Source organism: Aspergillus luchuensis, chromosome 7, assembly GCF_016861625.1.
Source record: "Aspergillus luchuensis IFO 4308 DNA, chromosome 7, nearly complete sequence".
Lineage (NCBI taxonomy): Eukaryota > Fungi > Ascomycota > Eurotiomycetes > Eurotiales > Aspergillaceae > Aspergillus > Aspergillus luchuensis.
Window position 1 is genome coordinate 184,847 of NC_054855.1, and position 19,390 is coordinate 204,236.

The window sequence follows — 19,390 nt, forward strand, 5'->3', positions numbered from 1 at the left end:
ACAGTAATTGAATAGATACCCAGAAAGTGGTCGCGATACAGCTCATTGACACGTTATTGGTGTCCCTGGGAGCCCATATGCCCCATTGAAATCGTAAATGACATATAATGAGCACTCAGGTCAGTCGCTTGATTGGGTGGCCACGTGTGAATTGTCATTATTGTGGTTTCGATTTTCTTAATGCATTCTGTTGGTTGTTTTGCTTAGTAGACACCCTTAAAAGACCTGTCCGTTACCTTCACACGATCAAGGCAATAAAGGAAGCTTGACATTCCTAAATATTCTGACAGTGATGAAGGTGGCAGAGCAAGCCGGGTGATTCATTACATAAATTGACAGCCGGACTAGGCCGCTTTCATTAACGCTATCCCCCCTCCTTCTTTCTCTCAATTTACCGCATAAATGCTTTTGATTAGCTCCCATTTCTGGACCTCAATGCTAGCGAGGTTAAAGAAGAAGCTTCTTGTATCCGTTAGCAGCTCGGCAAGTGTACTATTAATGTGCGATGTTCGAAGATGAAGCAACAAAACAAGTAAACAATCAGTCAAATATAGAGCACAAGTTGTTGGCCTAATAATAGAATACACGGTATGAGCACCTAACGACACATATACAAACAGCTTGGGAGCGGAATAGAATCTATTAAGAGGGAGATCCGGTCAGTAAAACCACAGAGAGATTATCTACTATTTGTACCAGAAACATAGGAAATTACTACAAAGAATGTTCACACCCAGCCACACTATTCTCCGACCGCTCTGTTACATCCTCAACAGACTCATTTCTCGGATCAACGTACTCGCACCTTACACTCCACTGGTCTGTTCTCTGAATGACCAAAGTAGAGTCCCTCCTACCCAATGGCTGACCCGGAGATGTGACAGCAAACGCTGCAGCAGAAGTGCCCAATCCCTCGATCTCATCCTCCATGTACCGTGACCTAGTGGCTGATTCTCTAACGCCTTTGCTCATACTCGTCATCGCGTACGCATTGCCATAAGAGTTGCTGTTGCTGCCTCCACCAATGCGCTTATGTAAGGATACATTGAGCATGCCGCTGTCAAAGGCGTCGAGGAACGGTTTCAGGCACGGAATGCAGGCTGTCATGATGCTGACGCAGAGGACGCATTCTGTTGTGATGGTTGTTGCAAACGCGGCGTCGTTCATGTCCGTGGAGGGGAAAGACTGGGAGTGGCGCATGAGGATGAGGCGAATAACTGTGGTTATGATAACGCTGGCCAGCCTCTTGTTAGGTTTATATTTGCAGTAAGTTCTAGAATAGACCTACAAGATGCGGATGAAGAATGCAACCACAACTGTGACTTTCTTCCCGGAGGCGACCTGGACTGGTTTCACGATGTAGATGGGTAGGATGCAGATGACGAGTTCTGTTATTATGTCGATGGGGGAGATGCCTGTCCAGAAGGCGAACTGCGTTCGTATCTGTCAGTGTCGTTGCATGGATTGGATATATATGGACTTTCCGATAGCATGTAGGCGTGTGCGAATTTTGGGACGATAGGCGAGGAGGATCTGCCAACTCACACTATCTATGCAATGGCCTTCGCTAAAATACCAAGGTTCAGGCACTCCGCATTGTAGTGCCAGAGTGAAAAAGACGGGCACAGTCCAAATACCGACCAAAATTGACGTCCAGAATGAAATTCGCTTATGCCACTTGTTAACAGCCAACCTGTTCAAGAGCAGCAGTACCGAGGCCTTTGCTAAGCTAAGAGCAAGAATGTATAGAATGTCCGATGAATAGAGAACCTGACAGACATTGTCATATCAACAAACCTGCATTTTCAAAGACTGGCTAAAACTCACCTTCTCTAGTGTTTGGACTTCCGTGTCACTGAGGCTCAATTCTCGCTTGCCCAAGCCATTCCTCGTTCCAGCAAGAATGACAGCACATTGTGCAACAGCGAAGATCTACTATCGTGATAGAACCGCATTAATGAATCAATACACCCATTCTCTCGAAAGCCTGGAACGGTAAGCATACCAGTGCAAGCGATATAGTCCCATCGTCCCACTCCAGTGAACGAAGCATGTGAATCCGGAAGGCCAGTCGTATCAAAACAGCCAGTATCATCATCACCATCAAGTAAATAGTGGCAATGGCTATTTCGTCGACATGATCGGGCGCATGTTTCGTCGCCGGGTAAATTGCGCGTATGCCAATATTAGGGATGCGAAGAGGATGGTAGACATGCGAGAGCTGTGAAAGCATCTTCGGGATTGACGTAGAAGCAGGAATGCAGACATGAAAGGAGAGGTACCAGCATAGACTGTGCGCTCATGAACACGGGGAGCACGAACGCCTGCAACAGTAAGTATGGAAAGCCATGTACACGCGCACCCCTCAGTCCACAGAAGCGCCAATTAGTAACACCTATTGCTTGAATCGAGCTGGGAAGTCTTATTATCCGCACATGCATTAGCTGAATGGCATAATATCGGACAAGCTCGGCCATCGAAATAACCCATCTTCCGTGGGAGTGCACACAGGAGCTGGGACGGGGTCTGTAGCTACTTCTCCGATCGAATGAGCAGATCCGTAGTGCGCTCTAGGCGCGTACCCCTATCAGACACTATCTCTGATCCCTGTTTAGCTTGACCACCATACCATTAGACCAGGGCTAATCCGTGACGCATGGCGTACCGTCGTGTACGTAGGCGAGCGCGCATGTTGCTGGGGAAATTACAGGCCGCTATCCAGGATTCCCAGGCTGGAATGCAAAACCAGTATACAGCAAGGTCCCCTAAAGAGCTACTTGCCTCTGCTCCGCGGTACTATTCGGCCCTCTCTGGGAAAAGGATGGCTAGCTTATGCTAATGCGTCAAGGTTGCCAAACAGTTAAGGGTGGGGGTGAGAACACAAGTTGTAGGAACGGGCTAAAAACATAGCATTAATGGGTGATCGATGACGGGGGATTGTTACCCCTTGTTCCCGACGGGGAAATTGATCAGTGTTGAATTCGCAGTGTCCGTTTGCCTGCCGAAGACGAGTGCCAACCGTGTAGTATCGTTGTGCATGGCAAGGAAACCGCGCGCGGGACATGAGACAGGCCCAAGCGAGGTTCAGGGGTTAATTATGGACACTTGGAAAGGAAGCATTTCTTCGAAAGCAGCCACGAGCTAACCAGCTATGCGAACACTGGCATTTCCCCAGAAGACGGCTGTGAGTGAGTCGAGGATGAAAGGATTCCGTCCTCGCTTCCTCGGCCTAATTTAATTAGTTAATCCCGACTAATAACTTGAGATACAGCTAGGACCTCAGGTCTCAGGTCCCAGCTCCCAGTCTCCAACTCAGGGAATATTGTTTCTAGCGTAGCATACCGGCGTGTTTTGCGTAAAATGAGCGCGTGCCAAGACGGAAAAGGAGCGAAAGGGCCAGCCGTTCGCCCACTGCGAAGGACGTTCCTATGATACTTACATAGTAGAGCGAAACTAATAGATGGCTAAGCAAATGAGCTTAGCATCCTCATCCTATCTCATTAGTTAGACAAGCTTCATTTGCGCCACGTCAGCAGGATTGTGGGGTTCATATGACTGGCCAGTTCCGCGGCGGAGACAACAAACGGTCCGTACCCTAAAGCGCGTGCTAAATTAACTGTGGCGCTACAATATCAAGATTAAATTGGGCTTCCTATCAGTTAAAATAATGACCAATAAGATTAACTCAGATGTCCAGATTGTATTTGATTAACAATTGCCTATCAGTGCGCTGATTTCGCTTCCTACAGCCCTTTTCCGGATGTCCATTCTCCGGCTGCGCCGTTCTCTAGAGGATTTCCGATATTGTATGGCGAATACTCTCCCGATCGGCCTCGGAGACATGGATCTTGAATACTCTCTCTAGCGCTAGCACGCGCTGCTCATCTGACGCAAATTTCTCTAGCTCCTTGGATGTCGCTCCCAGGCGCTCCTTGAGCGTGTCGTTGAACAGGGTCACATCGCCCACGATCTTGTCACCATTTTCGTTGAGTAACATCCGCACGCAGACAACATGATAAGTGAACCAGCTTTCCCGGCTGGTACTCATGTAGTAGTTGATTATAGTAAAGTCCTCTGGAAGGAACTCCAACTCGGTGAAGCAGTAAGCCGGAATCCAATGACTGTCCCCGTTGCGAAATTCGTACTGCCACAGAGATTGGCTCCTGCTAGTGTGTTGAGCGATAGGCCCGTAGACTAGCCGGCCCAACTGTTCACCAACGTTGTGGAACTCATAACCCTGGACCAGTGGGAGGGGCTGGTGTGGCCCATTGGAGCCAAATCCAACGTCTACAAGGTACTTTTGTTCATCGATGGTTACGATGTTGACCATGTGATTCCTTCATTAAAGCTAGTCAGCACTTCATGTTTGAGCTTTACCCCCAAAGAGACGGGAAACTTACCATCCGTCATACTTGGGTCCTCTCCAATTCTTCGAGGCAGACATGGGCTGCGCAGCTTCGTTGACACGCCCTCCTACGGCGGTCACATCGTATCCCAGGCTTCGTAGGACGGTGCCAAACAAGAGACTGTTCTCCATGCAATAGCCCCCACGACGAGACTTAGAATCAACAACTTTCTCAAACACCTTGTAAGGATCAATGGAAATACTCCGATGAACAGCATAGTGGAGGTTGAGGTTTTCGAAAGGGACAGCTGCTAGTTGGTATCGTTGCAGCACCTTCAGCAAAGCTAATGCAGACTGGCCATTGAGGATCGCTCCATCTTGCATTGGAAGAGCTTCTCGATAATTTTCGGGGAGCCCGATCCGGTCGAAGTAGCGTCTGAGCTGTTCCAAGGAATATGTGGGACGCGCTGCCCAATTGACCATGCCGCCCATTTCGGGTAACTAGAGGTTGCAGATTCGGACTGAGTGGCTGAGGGAGGTGGAAATTGACAGTGGAATCCTAGGTTTAAAATGCGAGTGAAAAGCGCCAACTCCCAGAGGGCCCATGGATTACTGGGAGAGTAAGCTAAATAAGCCCGGCTTGATATGGTGGTTGATTACATTGAGTTGCTTGTGTTTAGCAGCGGGGTCATGAGATTCAGGCGGTGTTTGCCATCCAGTAGATATTTCCACACAGCAGTGCGGGCGATGGCAGTCTGGGACCTTACCGTGGCACTTAGGACATATAGCTCACTCTTTCCGGGATAGGGTGAAGCTAAGGGCAAGTTGTTATGGGCTGGAGCAATACGCTAGCAATTAGTGCATGCACCATGGATTAGTGCTGACATGATAATGACCCAGTTATCACATCAAGATTAACTGTCACTCATGGCGTCGCAGCTTGACCTCGATGAATCAGCCACACATCCTATGTCAATATGAAATTATAATCTGGCCATCTGAAATTTACCCCAAAGCTTGTCTGGGTCAGCCGTGGCCGTCTTCACTTTGATTCCTGTCCGACGACCTAGTATCCGGGCAGTCGTCTAGACAAGGGGCTCGCAGTAGCGCAAACTGGAACTAGGTCTAGAAGTTTTCCATGAGCGTATCTGGGAGTTAATTCGTGTCGTTCTAGATCCCCGAGGCTAATATGCAGTCAGAGCCGGTTCATTGACGGACTGACAGACGGCCTGATATCCTACAGCCACTTATCATACGAGGTCCAAGGCCTACCTTAAGGGGCACAAATGTTAATTTACTTCGGAAGGTCGGAGGTGATCAATCTTAAATAAGCTTGGAAGACGACCTGCCTATTCAAGGAATCCCCGTGTGGATATTTCAGGGATAGACCTAATTATCCTGCAGCAAACCTGCAACATCTGCTAGTATCTGTCGGTCGCTCGGTCTTAATAGCATTCCCCATAGTTGTACACCAATATTTCTTTCCTTCTCTTCTCTCCCTGCCATTCTTGTTTTTCTGTCTTGCCTTGTTGACTTCCATATTGATGTCCAGTCAAGCAACATAATGTCTTTCAAACATGGAGCTATGGCAATCCAGGAGCTGGGCTCCCGGCAATACAAGGATCGTGATGATGCAGACATGGCAAAGTTTGGCAGAAAACAGCGTTTCGAGGTGAGCCTTCATTCAGTGTCTCTACGTCGCAACTAATGTAGGCAGAGAAACTTCGGGTTCCTGTCGATGCTGGGCTTCACAACCACGATGATGTGTACTTGGGAGGCAGTCCTTACGTGAGTGTCAACATCTCCACTGTCGAATGTCAGGCAGCTGATCAATAGTACAGCGCTAATCCAGCAGCCATGACTGACGGAGGACCAGCAACCCTCGTCTACGGGTTTATCTTCTGCTGGATTGGAGCTTTGTTAACAGCAGCCTCTCTTGCCGAAATGGCCTCGATGTAGCAGCCCCTTTAGACGGCCTTTGAAAAGAACAACACTAAGACATTTGTCACACAGGGCTCCCACGTCGGCAGGCCAATATCACTGGGTGTCAATCCTCGCCCCTAAAGGCCAGGCTGTCTTCCTCAGCTGGGTAACTGGATGGTTGGACATGATCGGATGGTGGGCCAACACTGCGTCGGGTGTGTATTTCGCTGCCACCGTCCTGCAGGGTCTTCTGGTGTTGAACTATGACGGATACGACTTCCAACGTTGGCATGGAACCCTGCTCATGTTCGCGGCGCTGGTGATTTGCCTTTTGGTCAACTCCTTCGGGGCAAGGCTCCTACCCAAGATCGAAGGTCTAATTCTCATTCTCCATACCGCCGGCTTCCTAGCCATCCTGATCCCATTGGTTTATCTGGCTCCACACAAGAACGCCGAATTCGTCTTTGCAAACTTCACCAATACTTCGGGATGGAAGAGCTCTGGCCTTACCTGGCTGATTGGGCTGATGGGGACGAATCTTCCATTTATTGGTACGCTCACACTCCTCGCGTGGACTCAGTCGATCTAACTGACTCTGTAACCCAGGATATGATGGCCCTTGTCACATGTGTATGTCCTCGACCACATCCCAGCTACAACTCAACTCATATCTAACACACATCTGCAGCGGAGGAGGTAGTGAACGCCTCGGTTATAGTCCCCTGGTGCATGATCGCGACCATCATGCTAAACGGCGTCCTCGGTTTCGCCATGGTCCTAGCCTTCCTCTTCTGCGTTGGCGACCTCGACGCCGCTCTCGACAGCGCAACAGGATACGACTTCATCGAAGTATTCTTCAACGCGACAAAATCCCACGCCGGAACATCTATAATGACCGCCATCGTAATTGCGCTGACTATCTGCGCCTCGTTCGGGTTCCTGGCCTCCTCATCACGTCTTACCTGGGCACTAGCGAAGGACAAGGGAATTCCATTCGCTGATTTCCTATCTCATGTACGAAAACACCTCCCCCTTGCTTTGAAGAGAACATCATTACTAACGTAACTGAAATAGATAAACTCCAGGGCGTCCGGCTCCGCCCTCCCCCTCCGCGCCATCGCCCTCTGCGCCATAATCACAGCCATCACCTGTCTCATCAACATCGGCTCCAGCGCGGCCTTCAACGCCATGATCTCCCTGACCACAGCGGGCCTCTTCTCTTCATATGAGATCGCGATCGTACTAATCCTCATCAAGAAGCTCAAGAACGAACCCCTCCAGTATGGCCCATGGAAGATGGGTAGGCTTTGGGGAATCCTGATCAATATCGGCTCGATCTGTTTCTTGACCATCACCATCTTCTTCTCATTCTTTCCCGAAGAGTTGCCGGTCACGCCGACAAATATGAATTGGTCCATTGTGGTATTTATGGGAGAGTTTCTTCTGGGATTGGGGTGGTATCTGGTCAGGGGTAGGAAGATTTATCACGGGCCGGTTATGGACATGCCGGTTGCTGTTGGGGAAAGTGAAGTGGTGGGTGGGGATGGTGTGGATGAGGAGTAATTCTACCCGTCATTGGTCCGTTAGGGGGTGGGACGACATTGAGGAGATATCGGAATTAATGTCTGAGTTCGTGGTGTTTTCATCATGGTCTGTACAGCGGTCTACGTGTAGCAGTAGCGCTGGAAGCTAAAGACAAAAAGTATTGTTCGTGTCCCCCGTAATAGGTACTTCTTAAAACCTACTGAAAGTACTGGCAACATGTATACCACGAGACTATATTAATGTATTATATTGTAGCTAAAGCTGCCAGCTTTTTTCTATCATATCCATTTTGGTATCGACTCCTCCGCAACAGTCACTTCAACCAACTTGCTTATCCCGGTATGACTGTACCGTCCTAACTCAACATCACCCAGAATGTGCCGTCTGTCCTCGACATCATCACCCACTGCTACACGGTGGCTTCGCGAGATGTGATAATCGCCCCATGTGTTCTGCATTGTCCTCCTACTATCTGCCTCCCGATGCGACCGTGATCGACTGCTGTTAACTAGCAGTCGTACAGAATCCAACACCAAGGTCCGGATACAGGGAATCGATGCCGTCGTGATGACCAAGTAGCATTCTAGCAATGCCCAGATTGTCAAGCGGTTCGTTGCGGCCGATTCATCATCGATGATGGAGAGGGAGGGGAGATTAATGATCCGCATGATCGATCCTACCATGGCGCTGAAAGGTCGGTTAGGGGTGTGTTGGGTTTGACAGTAGCAAGAGTACATACATGAGCCCCAGGCTCATCAGAATGATGAGGATTGTCTTTGTCCGTCGTTTGAGGTTTAGACTCCACAAGGTGTATGCGGGGAATATTGCGAGGTAAAGGTCGGTGGCTGTATTAATAGCTGTGAGAATGATTAGTGCCATTTATTGGAACAATATTGGCATGGACGCTCACTGCACTGCACGTAGCTATATATGATCAGAATATTCGGATTCCAGCATTTGCTCTTCACACTAACATCCCAGATAGCGCGAATATCAGAGCACCGGGCCAGAATAGTCACTGGACTGACGTAATTGGCGATGAGTTGAAGGGCGAATATGAGCCACAGTAAATGTCCAGTGAGGTATTTGTGTCGGAAAATGGGCATTAAATATAACACGAAAGCGACCCTTCCTGTGCCCGTGCTGACGATCGTGACGCATTGAAACACCGTGTAGAGCTTTGTAGTCAATATACGGTCCGTTCGATCGAGTTCGTAACCATGTCGTCCATATCCGTGAGAGATTGCTATGGTGATAAGTATGGAAGACGCAATAGCCAAAGCCTGTCATTGTAAGCGGAGTTGTATGATCGTTGCAAGCGGTTCCATACATAAGCAAAGACCATGGTTGCATCGTCCCAAGAAAGGTTGCGAATGCGATGCTTCGCAATGAGCCTCAACAGCATGATGAGGGTTGCTACACCCGTTGCTGCCCAAGTGAGGCCCAGAATGCCAGGGCCAGCATCGTAGGATGCAGACTCCATGCGTAATAGCCTAGCCTGTAGGCTTGCTGGCACACCCGGTGCAAGCTTGCATGATGCGAGAGGAAAACGTAGCGCGTGGGACGGAGATGATGTTGCTTTTTATTTCGAAGGTGCCGGCGATGGTTTCAGGATTCGTGGATCTACCGAGCTCCTCCATGCGGAAGCTAAAAAACACCAAGTAAAGGTCTCATGTATGATTGGCAAATTGGAGTATTTTTTAGCTAAGGGTAGGTTGACACACAGGTCCGCTGATTCTCTGCATGGATCATCGTTTCCGATGAAAGAACGTTGCTATAATGGTAGTATATTGCAGGCCGTTTGGGTCTCCTTTTCTGCATCCAGGCCAGGTAGTGCGTGGAAGCCAGAAAGCTGGATGAACCAGTGGGGCGGCGTTGCTTCGACTGCAGTTTCATGTCCGTTTGAGATTGTTTAAAGTTCAACTTGAGCTTCAAGTCGCTTTAAATATTTAGCCGCCAGGAGGTCGACTTCAGGGTCCGACACCGGTTTCGGCCTCTAACCAAGGAACCGTGCCAGCCAGGGACCATAGCGCCGGGCCAAGATCACTTCCAATCCACATACGTAGAACAAAAATAGCGTTCACGTTGTGGCAGGGGTTTGTTCAGGGAGAGGGGATCGGCACCATGGTTTCAGTTGATCCTCAAAATTAATTCCGGGCAAATCCCGCCCGTGCAAAGGTTAGGTTGATCAGCAGCCAGTATGCAAGTTCCTCGCCGTGGTCCGTGGCTGGCTTGTTTCTCGCCATTGTATCTCTTTGAACAGCCAGCAGCAATAGTAAATCTCTTCGGAGTAGCAGGGACCGCTAACGCACCCATCTGGGTTAGCGCTTCTTGTGGTCGCCAGACGGAAATAACCCATGCCGGTACTAGGGTGGAATGTGGCATAACAGTCACGCCAATCGTTGCCCCAATTACGCCTATTCGAGGTTCTTATCATCATTGGGGATTCTAAGAGCTACTTAGCATATCCACCTTACATGACGCCACACTATATTATGCTGAGATCGACGGTGGAATCTTCCGATCGGAGGTTCAGGCATGCACAGGCATACGTGGAAATAATCACCTTATTGTCGTTGTGCAACAGCCGGCAATATTTTCCGCAAAATAACAGCAAGTGGTACTATTTCGCTGGGTGCACTTTGTAGCATGGGGATTCGGTAAGAAGGCAGTTAGAATTGCGAGTAAGAAATGGACAATTCCTCATACAGCGGTGACCAGGATCACCAATGGCTTTAGTCAATAATATCTTCGACTCCTACAGAAGCTTTTAACTTTGGAAAAAATTAACAATATCCCATGCACCCTGCAACCCTACAGCCATGCAACCAGCTACTAACTGACAAGACCCATTTCCAGCATTGTTTCGGCATAATTGGCCACAAAGGGAAACCCTTGGCATAAGTCCCACCCCCTGCATATTTGCATCACCAAACAGAGATAAACGCCCCTGGAAGGGTAGCTTTGGCGAGACACGTGTGTTCCCCTATTGGCTCCTATCATGTCTATATCACTATATTCCTTCTGACCCTATGGCTAACCGCTGCGGTATGTTGAGGTCTGAATATTTTGGCTGCTTTTAGTCTTCGCTCTCTTATTCCACATTCCGTACACTGATAGCACCCAGGAACTTTAATAAAGGAGATAACCCGTAGCCCTGTCTCGTATTGGAAAGTAACTAAGCGTTATCGACATCAACCGGCGTTGCTTGTGCTGGTGAACAAAGGCATCAATCCACTTTCGACTCACGCTAGAAGCCTCGAAAGAGGCTTTACATTGCAAAATGCACACCGAGCGCGTGGTTGTCCTCACGGTCTTCATTTATGTCATTGCCCTTCCCAGTGACATTAATCTCGGCGTCGCCCTGCGAGGATGTGATGTTGAGGCCTGCGATATGGAAGTAAGAATATCTTTCTGCGCGAATACTTCGATGGGAGAGGCTAGCTAACTGCTCTTAGTGTAGAATGGCAGGCAGTAGCGGGGGCAATTGTGGGGGCAATCCGTCTCTGAATCTTCTCGGGCTTCCTTTGCTTAGCACGAACACCCCGTAGGTGCTTCGAGCTGTGCTGCTTACGTATCTTACATATCTAACCTAGGGATGACAGTAACTGCACTTGTTCTTGGAGCAATTCTTCAAGCGCAGCCCCAGTCACGCTTACTGCTGCGGAGACACTCACCGATGTGGAATCTTCCGCGATTACGAAAACTACCACCGCCACGGAATCAGCAACGGCTACAGAGACTACGACTGACACACAGTCGCTTACGACAACACAAACTACAACTGATGTACAGTCTACCACAGCTATAGAGACGGTAACGGACACGCAGTCGTTGACAGCCACCAAAAGTGTTACCGAAACGCAGCCTACAACAGCTACGCAAACAGTCACCGACAAACAGTCTTGGACAGTGATGCAGACTGCTACTGAAACAGAATCCCTGACAGCCACACAGACCATCAACAACACGATAATAGCCACGCAGACTACGACTGATATAGAGCCTACTACGGCGACACATATCATCAATAATACACTCACAGCAACTCACACAACGACTGACATAGAGTCTACTACAGCTACACTTACGATCAACAACACACTCACGGCTACACAGACAATCACAGATACCAAGTCTTTCACAAACATGGAGATCATCACAGATACACAAACTATGCACCACACAGAGTCGGTCACGGCTACAGAGACCATAACCAATACGGAATCTGTCACAGCCAAACCCACACCAACCACCGTAACGGACATGCAAATATCCACAACGACTGCCACCCAAACCGCTACCCCTTCTCCAGAAGTTGGGGCCTGCTTCTGCTGCACTGAGCAGGTCCGACTGCCTTATGAACTTAATGGCAATTGTGATAATATTCCAGTTTCTAATTCGACCAACAGCTGCCCATCCGGCGACGATCCGAAGCGGAGCCACTTACTTTGTTGCGATTCGAGTGGATATTGTATCCAGATGTCATAGACATTGGTTTCTTTGCTGTCCCAAACTATTTTTCATTCTCCCAATGAGGCGGTAACGTTTTTCTTCGCGTTTTTAAATGTATAACGCCTAAGAATAATATTAATACTGCTGGATTTATATGCAACTATGAATACACACGTGCCGCAACAGGTGATCGAAGATATGAGCCCTCTTTCTGTTAGCATCGTATCTCTTATCCCAGTGTCGCACAGTGGTGATGACTCAACTTTTTCAAGTTTAAAGCATGTAGCAGTCGTCGAATAACCATTGCTGAAATGGATGCTGGCAGCATTAAATGCAGACAATGGGGTGTTTGGAGTACAAGCTCCCCGCAGTTTATGTCCGCTATTTTTGCGCCTTACCACACTGTCAGCGCGATAGCCCATTCAGCGTCCGGGAAATTCTTTCCGCCATAAGTCCGAGTCGTCAGAGATGACTACAGTTCCAGATCACGAGGATATGTGATGCGAGGTCGAGAATCATGTTCGGGGTCGTGCGTGCTGCAAGCTAAAGTCAAGATCTCCGCATATTTATAATTTGGGACTGCAAAAGAGCGGAAGAATACAAACATTTGGCGGGGTTTGCGTATAGAACATGGTAGCTTAGGGAGGTGGAGAACAATGGTGACTATTTCAGCCGCACCAATGACGGGGGGAGGGGAGGATTAGGGGTCCGAGGCCTGAACCCTTCGTGACTGTCTGTCAGACGCAGGGCTCGCATGGGCCGTGCATCGCTAAATAATCTCCCTAAGGGGTATGGCGTGATCAACATCTGACATCATTTCCTGCTCCTATTCCCTTATATTGAGAACCAGTCGTTCGACTCCCCAACGCTAATTTGACAAGAGCTATTGAGCTAATATCGCCTTAGCGCTGACTGTACTACCCTAACAAGCAGCGTAGAAGCGAAGGTCAAGAGCGATACTATCCACTAGACGCATTGATCTCGTTCGCCCGAGCCGCTGTGTCGGTCCATCAGTCTTCTTTATTGGCCTCCCTCCAGCGCAACGTCGGATGCGGCTAGAAAGAGCCGGGTAGTAGACCGCGTCATAAAATCAGGCGGAGATCAAGAGCATAGTATAAAACCAGCCATGATCCACCTCGATTCCCCGGGTTTTCTTCCAAAAGTTGCGCAGCCAGATTCCCATATTGTTAGCACATATTTCAAGCTTGCTGTATTCTCTTTCCCCAATCATCCATAATGGCTCAAACCATCGCCGATGTAACTGCGACTATTAAAGCAGCACTACCCAAGCTTTCGCCTACCGACAATATCCCAGACTCAGCACGATTCGAACTTCTCGATGTGTTGGACCAACTGCGTGCGGCCGTAGAGCCCCCTATCCAGACAGTGCTGAACATTTGCTGGGCGGTAAGGAGCCTAGTACTGGATTGTTCTGAGAAAAAAAAAGAAGAAAAAAATCAAATCGAACTTAGCTAACCCGATGCCACCGGTATCTGGTCGCAGCATCATCCTCTAGTCGCAATCCGCACTGCTATTGGAATGGGAGTCTTTGATGCGTTCGCCGCTACCGGCGGTGTTGAGTTGTCTCTTGAGCAGTTGAATGAAAAGACCAAGGGCGACAAGGATCTGCTGGGTAAGATGATTCCTTCCAAGCAGCACAATTCCCCTAGTCCTTCTCAATCCTTTGTTAATATGATGACATTCACGCTACAGTCAGAATTATGCGCCTCCTCATTGCTAATCGCCTGTTCACCGAACCCGGTGTCGAAAAGTATAAGCCCCAGCCTTTGGCTTTGGCGTTCGCCACAGGCGCTCCGCCTAGCGAGGTTATCAAGAACTTGTACATAACCCAGTCCCAGATTCGAGGATGGGGGAGAAACATCGTTTGACTAACATCTAAACCTTACGTTCAGCCATGTCAACTTCCGTGCCTCTGCATTTACGCATGACTTCCTCGAAGCCCGAGGATACCGCAGCCCAGATGACGCCTACGATACTCCTTTCCAGCTAGCGTACGGGACCACCCTGCACCACTTCGAATGGCTCGCACAGGACCCGGCCGAGCAGCATGCTTTCAACACAGTGATGGAGAGCAGCAATCGCGCAGTGGAGGGCGCTCAGTGGTATGATTTCTACCCGTGGCAAGAGCGGCTGTCACTGGCCACCGGTGACAATGTGGAGGAAGATCGCGTACTCCTGGTTGACATTGGTGGCGGCAAGGGTCACGATTTGCAAGCCTTCAAAAAGAGGACAAACCCCACTGGCCGCCTGGTGCTTCAGGACCTCCCTGGGGTTATTCAGGACATCAAGGAGCCTCTTCCAGACGGTGTTGAAGCTGTTAGCTACAGCATGTTCGATGCGCAGCCTGTGCGTGGCGCCAAGGCTTACTATATGCGGACGGTGCTACATGACTGGCCGGATAAGCAGGCCTTAGAGGTGCTGCAACGTGTTCGGGAGGCAATGGCTGACGATTCTGTGCTGCTGATCAATGAGAATACTGTTCCCGAAACAGGGGTACCGCGGTTCAATACCAGCGTCGATCTCATAATGATGAATATGTTTTCTTCACTGGAGCGCACGGATAAGCAGTGGCTGAGTCTTTTGGAGCGTGCCGGATTCAAGGTCGTCAAAGTGTGGCGCTCGGACGATCAGGGAACGGGGTCCAATGCTCTGTTTGAGGCCGTTCGTGTTTAGCTAGTGTCATTTTCGGTCTATCGATCAAGAGATGTCAGGATATATTAGAGGTATAGAAACCCATATCATTCTCTTTTCATCAGTCCTATGATAAGAATCCTTTTGCCATTGGGCACCACGTAGAGATCACCGTCGAGCGATGATAGAATGTCGTTACTAGAGACTCTTCACTATAGCATTGTTGCCTGATTGGTATGGGAATTCCAAATGTTGCATGCCAAGTTGGTTCCGAATGCCTTAGTCGCTTTGGTAAAGCTGGTGTTTGTTCTCGAACGGTCCGTGGGGTAGTATAACCGATTATGAGTATTTGGCTCCGGGCCTACACCTTGGTGTTTATCCGGCTATTGCGAATTGCGCTTGCAGGCCTACCATTACATGTCCATTAGTATGGTGCCAAGATTATAGGAATATGTACTTTATTGCTCAATATACAATCAACAGCAGTCCCTACAAAGCACGCAGAGAAAACAACGTTGCGATCCGAAGTTAGTGTTTACACCGGTCCGTTTATAGTATGAAAAATATCCAACGCATCTTGCAGGTGCTGCTCCACATCTAGTTCCCAGATCCAGCGCATGCGCATGTTCAGATTCTCGCGAATCTTGTCAACGTCATCCCACACACCCTCCTTTTGGCACTCATAAAGCATGCCAGCATCCCGACTAGTGCGCACAAGTTGCTGAGTGCGAGGTCTCCGCACGGCATCATACGCCATGAATGCCCGCCCCAAATGGCTCTTCTCACGGACTTCACCCAAGAGACGAGATAGAACAAAGACGTCTTCCACTGCCATACCGGCTCCGGCGCCCTGATGCGGTGTACTTGCATGGGCTGCATCTCCCACGAGACAGATGCGACCATCCCGATGATAGGTACTAGCGGGCGCATGATCAAACATGGCCCATATATCTGCATTTCGCATCAATGACAGAATGGCTCGGACATCTGGTCCCCAGCTCTCAAAGTCCTGCAGCATCTGTTTCTTGTTTCCCGGTAACACCCACTGTGACCCATGCTCCCAGATACCATTTACCTTTGTTCGGAAGGCCACGACATTCATTGTCTTTCCGTGCTCAATCGGAAACGTCAACAGATGGCCGCCATATCCCCAGTGAAAATGGTTATTGCGTGCTGTGTACTCTCCTAGAGCGGCAACTGCTTCATCCATCGGGATCAGACCTCGATAAGCATATTTACCCGTGAAGATAGCATTGGCTGCCTCCTCTCTTTCAAGCAGAATTTGCCGCACTCGGGACTTGATTCCATCACACCCCAGAACGGCATCGACAGAAACGGAAGTCCCATCTGCAAAGTGCACGGTGACTCCGTCTGTTCCCTCATCTATCGATACCAGTCTTTTGCCGAAACTCACGTACCCCCCTTCAGGTGGAAGAAGTGCCGTCATAGCCTCAAGAAACCGTGCGCGATGAACACTGCTCCTTGCAACTGGCGCATGCACCTCGTGCAGGTATTCGCCTGCTTTCAGACTGTTCGACGGTGGTCCTTTTCCATCCATTCCCATTCGGTAACTGGACCAAAGCTTCTTATCCAAGGCGCCTGTATCTGGCTGAAATGTCGCATGTCGATTGTATGCTGCTGCTAGCTCGGCGTCAATGAGCTCCATGGCACGAATAGAATTTGACCCAAAGGCGATCCCCGCCCCAATCTCAGAGAACTCCGGGGTGGCTTCATAGAGGTGTGGTACGATATTCTGACGGGGGGTGTGCTTCAGCAGCGCGAGGAGGAGGGTGACACCTGCGATACCGCCACCGATAATGGCAATTCGGAGAGGTTTGTCATTGTCGGACACGGTCATGTTTGGATGGGTTCTTGTTGCATGCAGAATGCTGGGCAGATCTTCACAGGCGATCCGGTTAGTGCGCTACGTTGGCATACGCAGGGTCAGTTATTTGACATGGCAGAACGGCAACGCGGGCTAGAAGGAGGGGTAAGCTGCTTCGGAATGGCTACTATCTAGCCCTCGGGAGCTGAGGGTTCTTTGGTGGTCAGATAACTCCTAGCGTCTACGCTAGGATGTGGTAGTGAGCTTGCTAAGCACACCGGGTCGGGCTTCCCCGTTCCCCGGCCGTCCCCCAAGCCTGCCAAGGGTGCCCCAAAGCTTATTGAGATGATCTATGATATTCCCTCCAGAGATCCCGCGAAGACGTTGCTAAAAGATAGACCTGAATTTCCAGGAGTAGTGGCAGTATATTCGAACTCACAAGCGATCATATTTTGTCAAGCGGTTTACGTGTACCGGTGACCCTGACTCGTGGCGAGACCAGGAGAGGAATTAGCGATGCCGCTAAGAGTTATCCTAGCAGGGGACTGCATCAGCGGCGTACGTATATCAGCCTATCATCCTCCGCGACGATGAGAACACTGCAGCCACGGTCGGCCATGTATTTAGGACGGGAATAAGACCAAGTGACACAAAATGATAACATCATCGTCGTTTGATATGCAATACCCACTGTCTATGCTTCAAAGTAATCTTCCGACTTATTAAATTTCCGAGCGAATGTTCCTTTGGTGTATAACCTCAATAAGAAATGCTTGGGGTCAAGGCTCATGAAAAGAGCTGGCAAGGGTTAAGCGGCCGATCGAGCCACTAGATGTAGGCTAAGTCTCGAAGCCACATTGACTGACCGACTCCACCTGTTGATTAATCTCAGTGACGATCTCAATATCCCCAACAGCCTTCTGGATTAAGTCCGAGCGACTACTTCCCGACCGATGTCTTGTCCGACTCCCCGAGGTAACATGATTTGACAGCTTTGACAGCTCGTACGGCGGTCGCACGTAACTCGGGTAGGAAGATGAGCCATCCTGTGGAAGACTAAAAGATTTTCCGCTGCGCCGCAATTTCCTGTCCCTTACTAGGCGCACAATTGGCATCAAGCTGGGCAGGCAGGATACCACCACCCCGAGGCTGCTCTCGATCGCAGTCCAAAGGTGGGAGTAAGTATCTGACCCTATCGGACGAATTGAATTAGTAAGTCTCGTCACGAGTGACTAGCAATAGAAATCATACAAGTGATATCTGAATCACTGATTGCAATCAGGTTTTCGAGACGGACAATCGAGATGGTGCAGACACTAGCAAACATGATGGTCAGATCGCTGGGTTTCTGGAAGACTGCGCTACAGACAACGTACATGACACCCAGAGTAAATATAATCGACAAACCGATCTTCCTAGGCCAGGGGATTTGGAGCTTCCAGATCTCACGTGTAGGCAAAACCAACAAAAGGACATCGGTGCACAAGTTTGTCGCAGCTAGTGTGATCACAAAAGGGACAAAGTCTATGCAGTGCCCCGTAGCAGTCTTTTTCTGCCACTCGTGATGTATTGGGATGCATTGGAAGATGGCAGTTGTTTGAAATGCAACGTACCACGCAGCCAAAAACAACATGACCGCGCGGCACGCAAATATCATGGAAGGCACTGGAAAAATGCGCTGGTAGAATAAGACGATAGACAGCTTAATGACCGGAAGGCATGTATTCCAGAATAGCTGCATCACATAGAGGTTCTATCCCCCATGATTCGTGGTCAGCATCAGTTCTATCCCTCCATTCTTCGGGAAATAAATGCAAATACCAAGGAATATTCCTGAACAGTAGCAGCGGAAAGCGTATCGACATGTTCCCCAACGCCGGCGTGAAGACCTTCAATTCTCTGTCAGCGAGCATGTCTTGAAGGTTTTTGGCTAGGAGGATCAATCACTCTGGAAGAGAAGTGCATTAACTGCAAGAGCCAAGGCCTTTGATCACATTAGCGTATGTTCGCAGGAAGGGACGAGTGAATATCTTACCAGAGCGACAATACTCAGGTAGTCTTCTATGAACAGTCCCAGGCCTTGTAATCTGCGTGGAGAGACTCTCAGAAAAACAGCTGAAACTGACAATACAACGAGGATGCTGTTGATGATGACAATCTCTAGCTGTCTGGTGTTGTACGTGCCCGTCAAGGTCAGCCCCATCGTGTGCTCGGCATGGCAGAACTTTTCACTCTTTGTCTCTGTCAGACATTGCTAGATAAAAATATTTATAAGTCACTAAGGCTATAATATATTCAAGGATGGTGAGAAGGCATGCCTCATAAAAAAACCCCGGTCACTCTGAGACGCCATCGTAGGACGGAGAGGGTGGCGGATGCAGGCATTCGGGACAACCCCGGTCTAGTCCAGCAATCAGGATGGCCTAGAACTTAGCATGTCCCACAAAAAGGGCGCCGCTCGTTCCACAGGATCTAGCATATAGTGAGCACATTACCCCCTGTCGAATTGCCGTCGGAAGTTTTGCTTTTCCCAAACTCTCTTGCGCGGTTGCGGTCGCAATCCCTGTTGTCAATAACAATATCTTCCACACCTGTGCCGAGAGCGCAGAAAAATGATTATGCCTACATATGACTCATCTAATGCT

At 49.3% G+C, this 19,390-nt stretch overlaps 7 protein-coding genes across 7 annotated transcripts; 2 read left to right on the top strand and 5 right to left on the bottom strand.

Moving 5' to 3' along the window:
• Positions 1-714: 714 nt before the first annotated feature.
• On the bottom strand, positions 715-2,233 carry AKAW2_70088A (uncharacterized protein; the record flags this gene model as incomplete). Its single annotated transcript, XM_041682630.1, has 5 exons — positions 715-1,234; positions 1,289-1,431; positions 1,546-1,770; positions 1,828-1,932; positions 2,006-2,233. 5 exons carry the CDS (start codon positions 2,231-2,233, stop codon positions 715-717), a joined length of 1,221 nt encoding a protein of 406 aa, XP_041546972.1.
• A 1,554-nt stretch (positions 2,234-3,787) lies between these two features.
• Positions 3,788-4,837, bottom strand: NAT1_4 (arylamine N-acetyltransferase family protein; the record flags this gene model as incomplete). Its single annotated transcript, XM_041682631.1, has 2 exons — positions 3,788-4,337; positions 4,401-4,837. 2 exons carry the CDS (start codon positions 4,835-4,837, stop codon positions 3,788-3,790), a joined length of 987 nt encoding a protein of 328 aa, XP_041546973.1.
• Positions 4,838-5,909: 1,072 nt separating this feature from the next.
• AKAW2_70090S (uncharacterized protein) lies at positions 5,910-7,831 on the top strand (the record flags this gene model as incomplete). Its single annotated transcript, XM_041682632.1, has 7 exons — positions 5,910-6,017; positions 6,063-6,133; positions 6,187-6,300; positions 6,359-6,819; positions 6,875-6,898; positions 6,957-7,282; positions 7,343-7,831. 7 exons carry the CDS (start codon positions 5,910-5,912, stop codon positions 7,829-7,831), a joined length of 1,593 nt encoding a protein of 530 aa, XP_041546974.1.
• A 260-nt stretch (positions 7,832-8,091) lies between these two features.
• On the bottom strand, positions 8,092-9,296 carry AKAW2_70091A (uncharacterized protein; the record flags this gene model as incomplete). The annotated part of the gene is made up of 4 exons (XM_041682634.1): positions 8,092-8,500; positions 8,553-8,670; positions 8,724-9,096; positions 9,144-9,296. 4 exons carry the CDS (start codon positions 9,294-9,296, stop codon positions 8,092-8,094), a joined length of 1,053 nt encoding a protein of 350 aa, XP_041546975.1.
• A 4,208-nt stretch (positions 9,297-13,504) lies between these two features.
• On the top strand, positions 13,505-14,962 carry AKAW2_70092S (uncharacterized protein; the record flags this gene model as incomplete). The annotated part of the gene is made up of 4 exons (XM_041682635.1): positions 13,505-13,675; positions 13,772-13,901; positions 13,982-14,108; positions 14,182-14,962. The coding sequence occupies 4 exons, from the start codon at positions 13,505-13,507 to the stop codon at positions 14,960-14,962; spliced, it is 1,209 nt and encodes a 402-aa protein (XP_041546976.1).
• A 493-nt stretch (positions 14,963-15,455) lies between these two features.
• AKAW2_70093A (uncharacterized protein) lies at positions 15,456-16,778 on the bottom strand (the record flags this gene model as incomplete). Its single annotated transcript, XM_041682636.1, has 1 exon — positions 15,456-16,778. One exon carries the CDS (start codon positions 16,776-16,778, stop codon positions 15,456-15,458), a length of 1,323 nt encoding a protein of 440 aa, XP_041546977.1.
• Positions 16,779-17,584: 806 nt separating this feature from the next.
• Positions 17,585-18,948, bottom strand: AKAW2_70094A (uncharacterized protein; the record flags this gene model as incomplete). The annotated part of the gene is made up of 6 exons (XM_041682637.1): positions 17,585-17,937; positions 17,997-18,061; positions 18,122-18,480; positions 18,567-18,634; positions 18,693-18,729; positions 18,781-18,948. 6 exons carry the CDS (start codon positions 18,946-18,948, stop codon positions 17,585-17,587), a joined length of 1,050 nt encoding a protein of 349 aa, XP_041546978.1.
• Between the last annotated feature and the right edge of the window lie 442 nt (positions 18,949-19,390).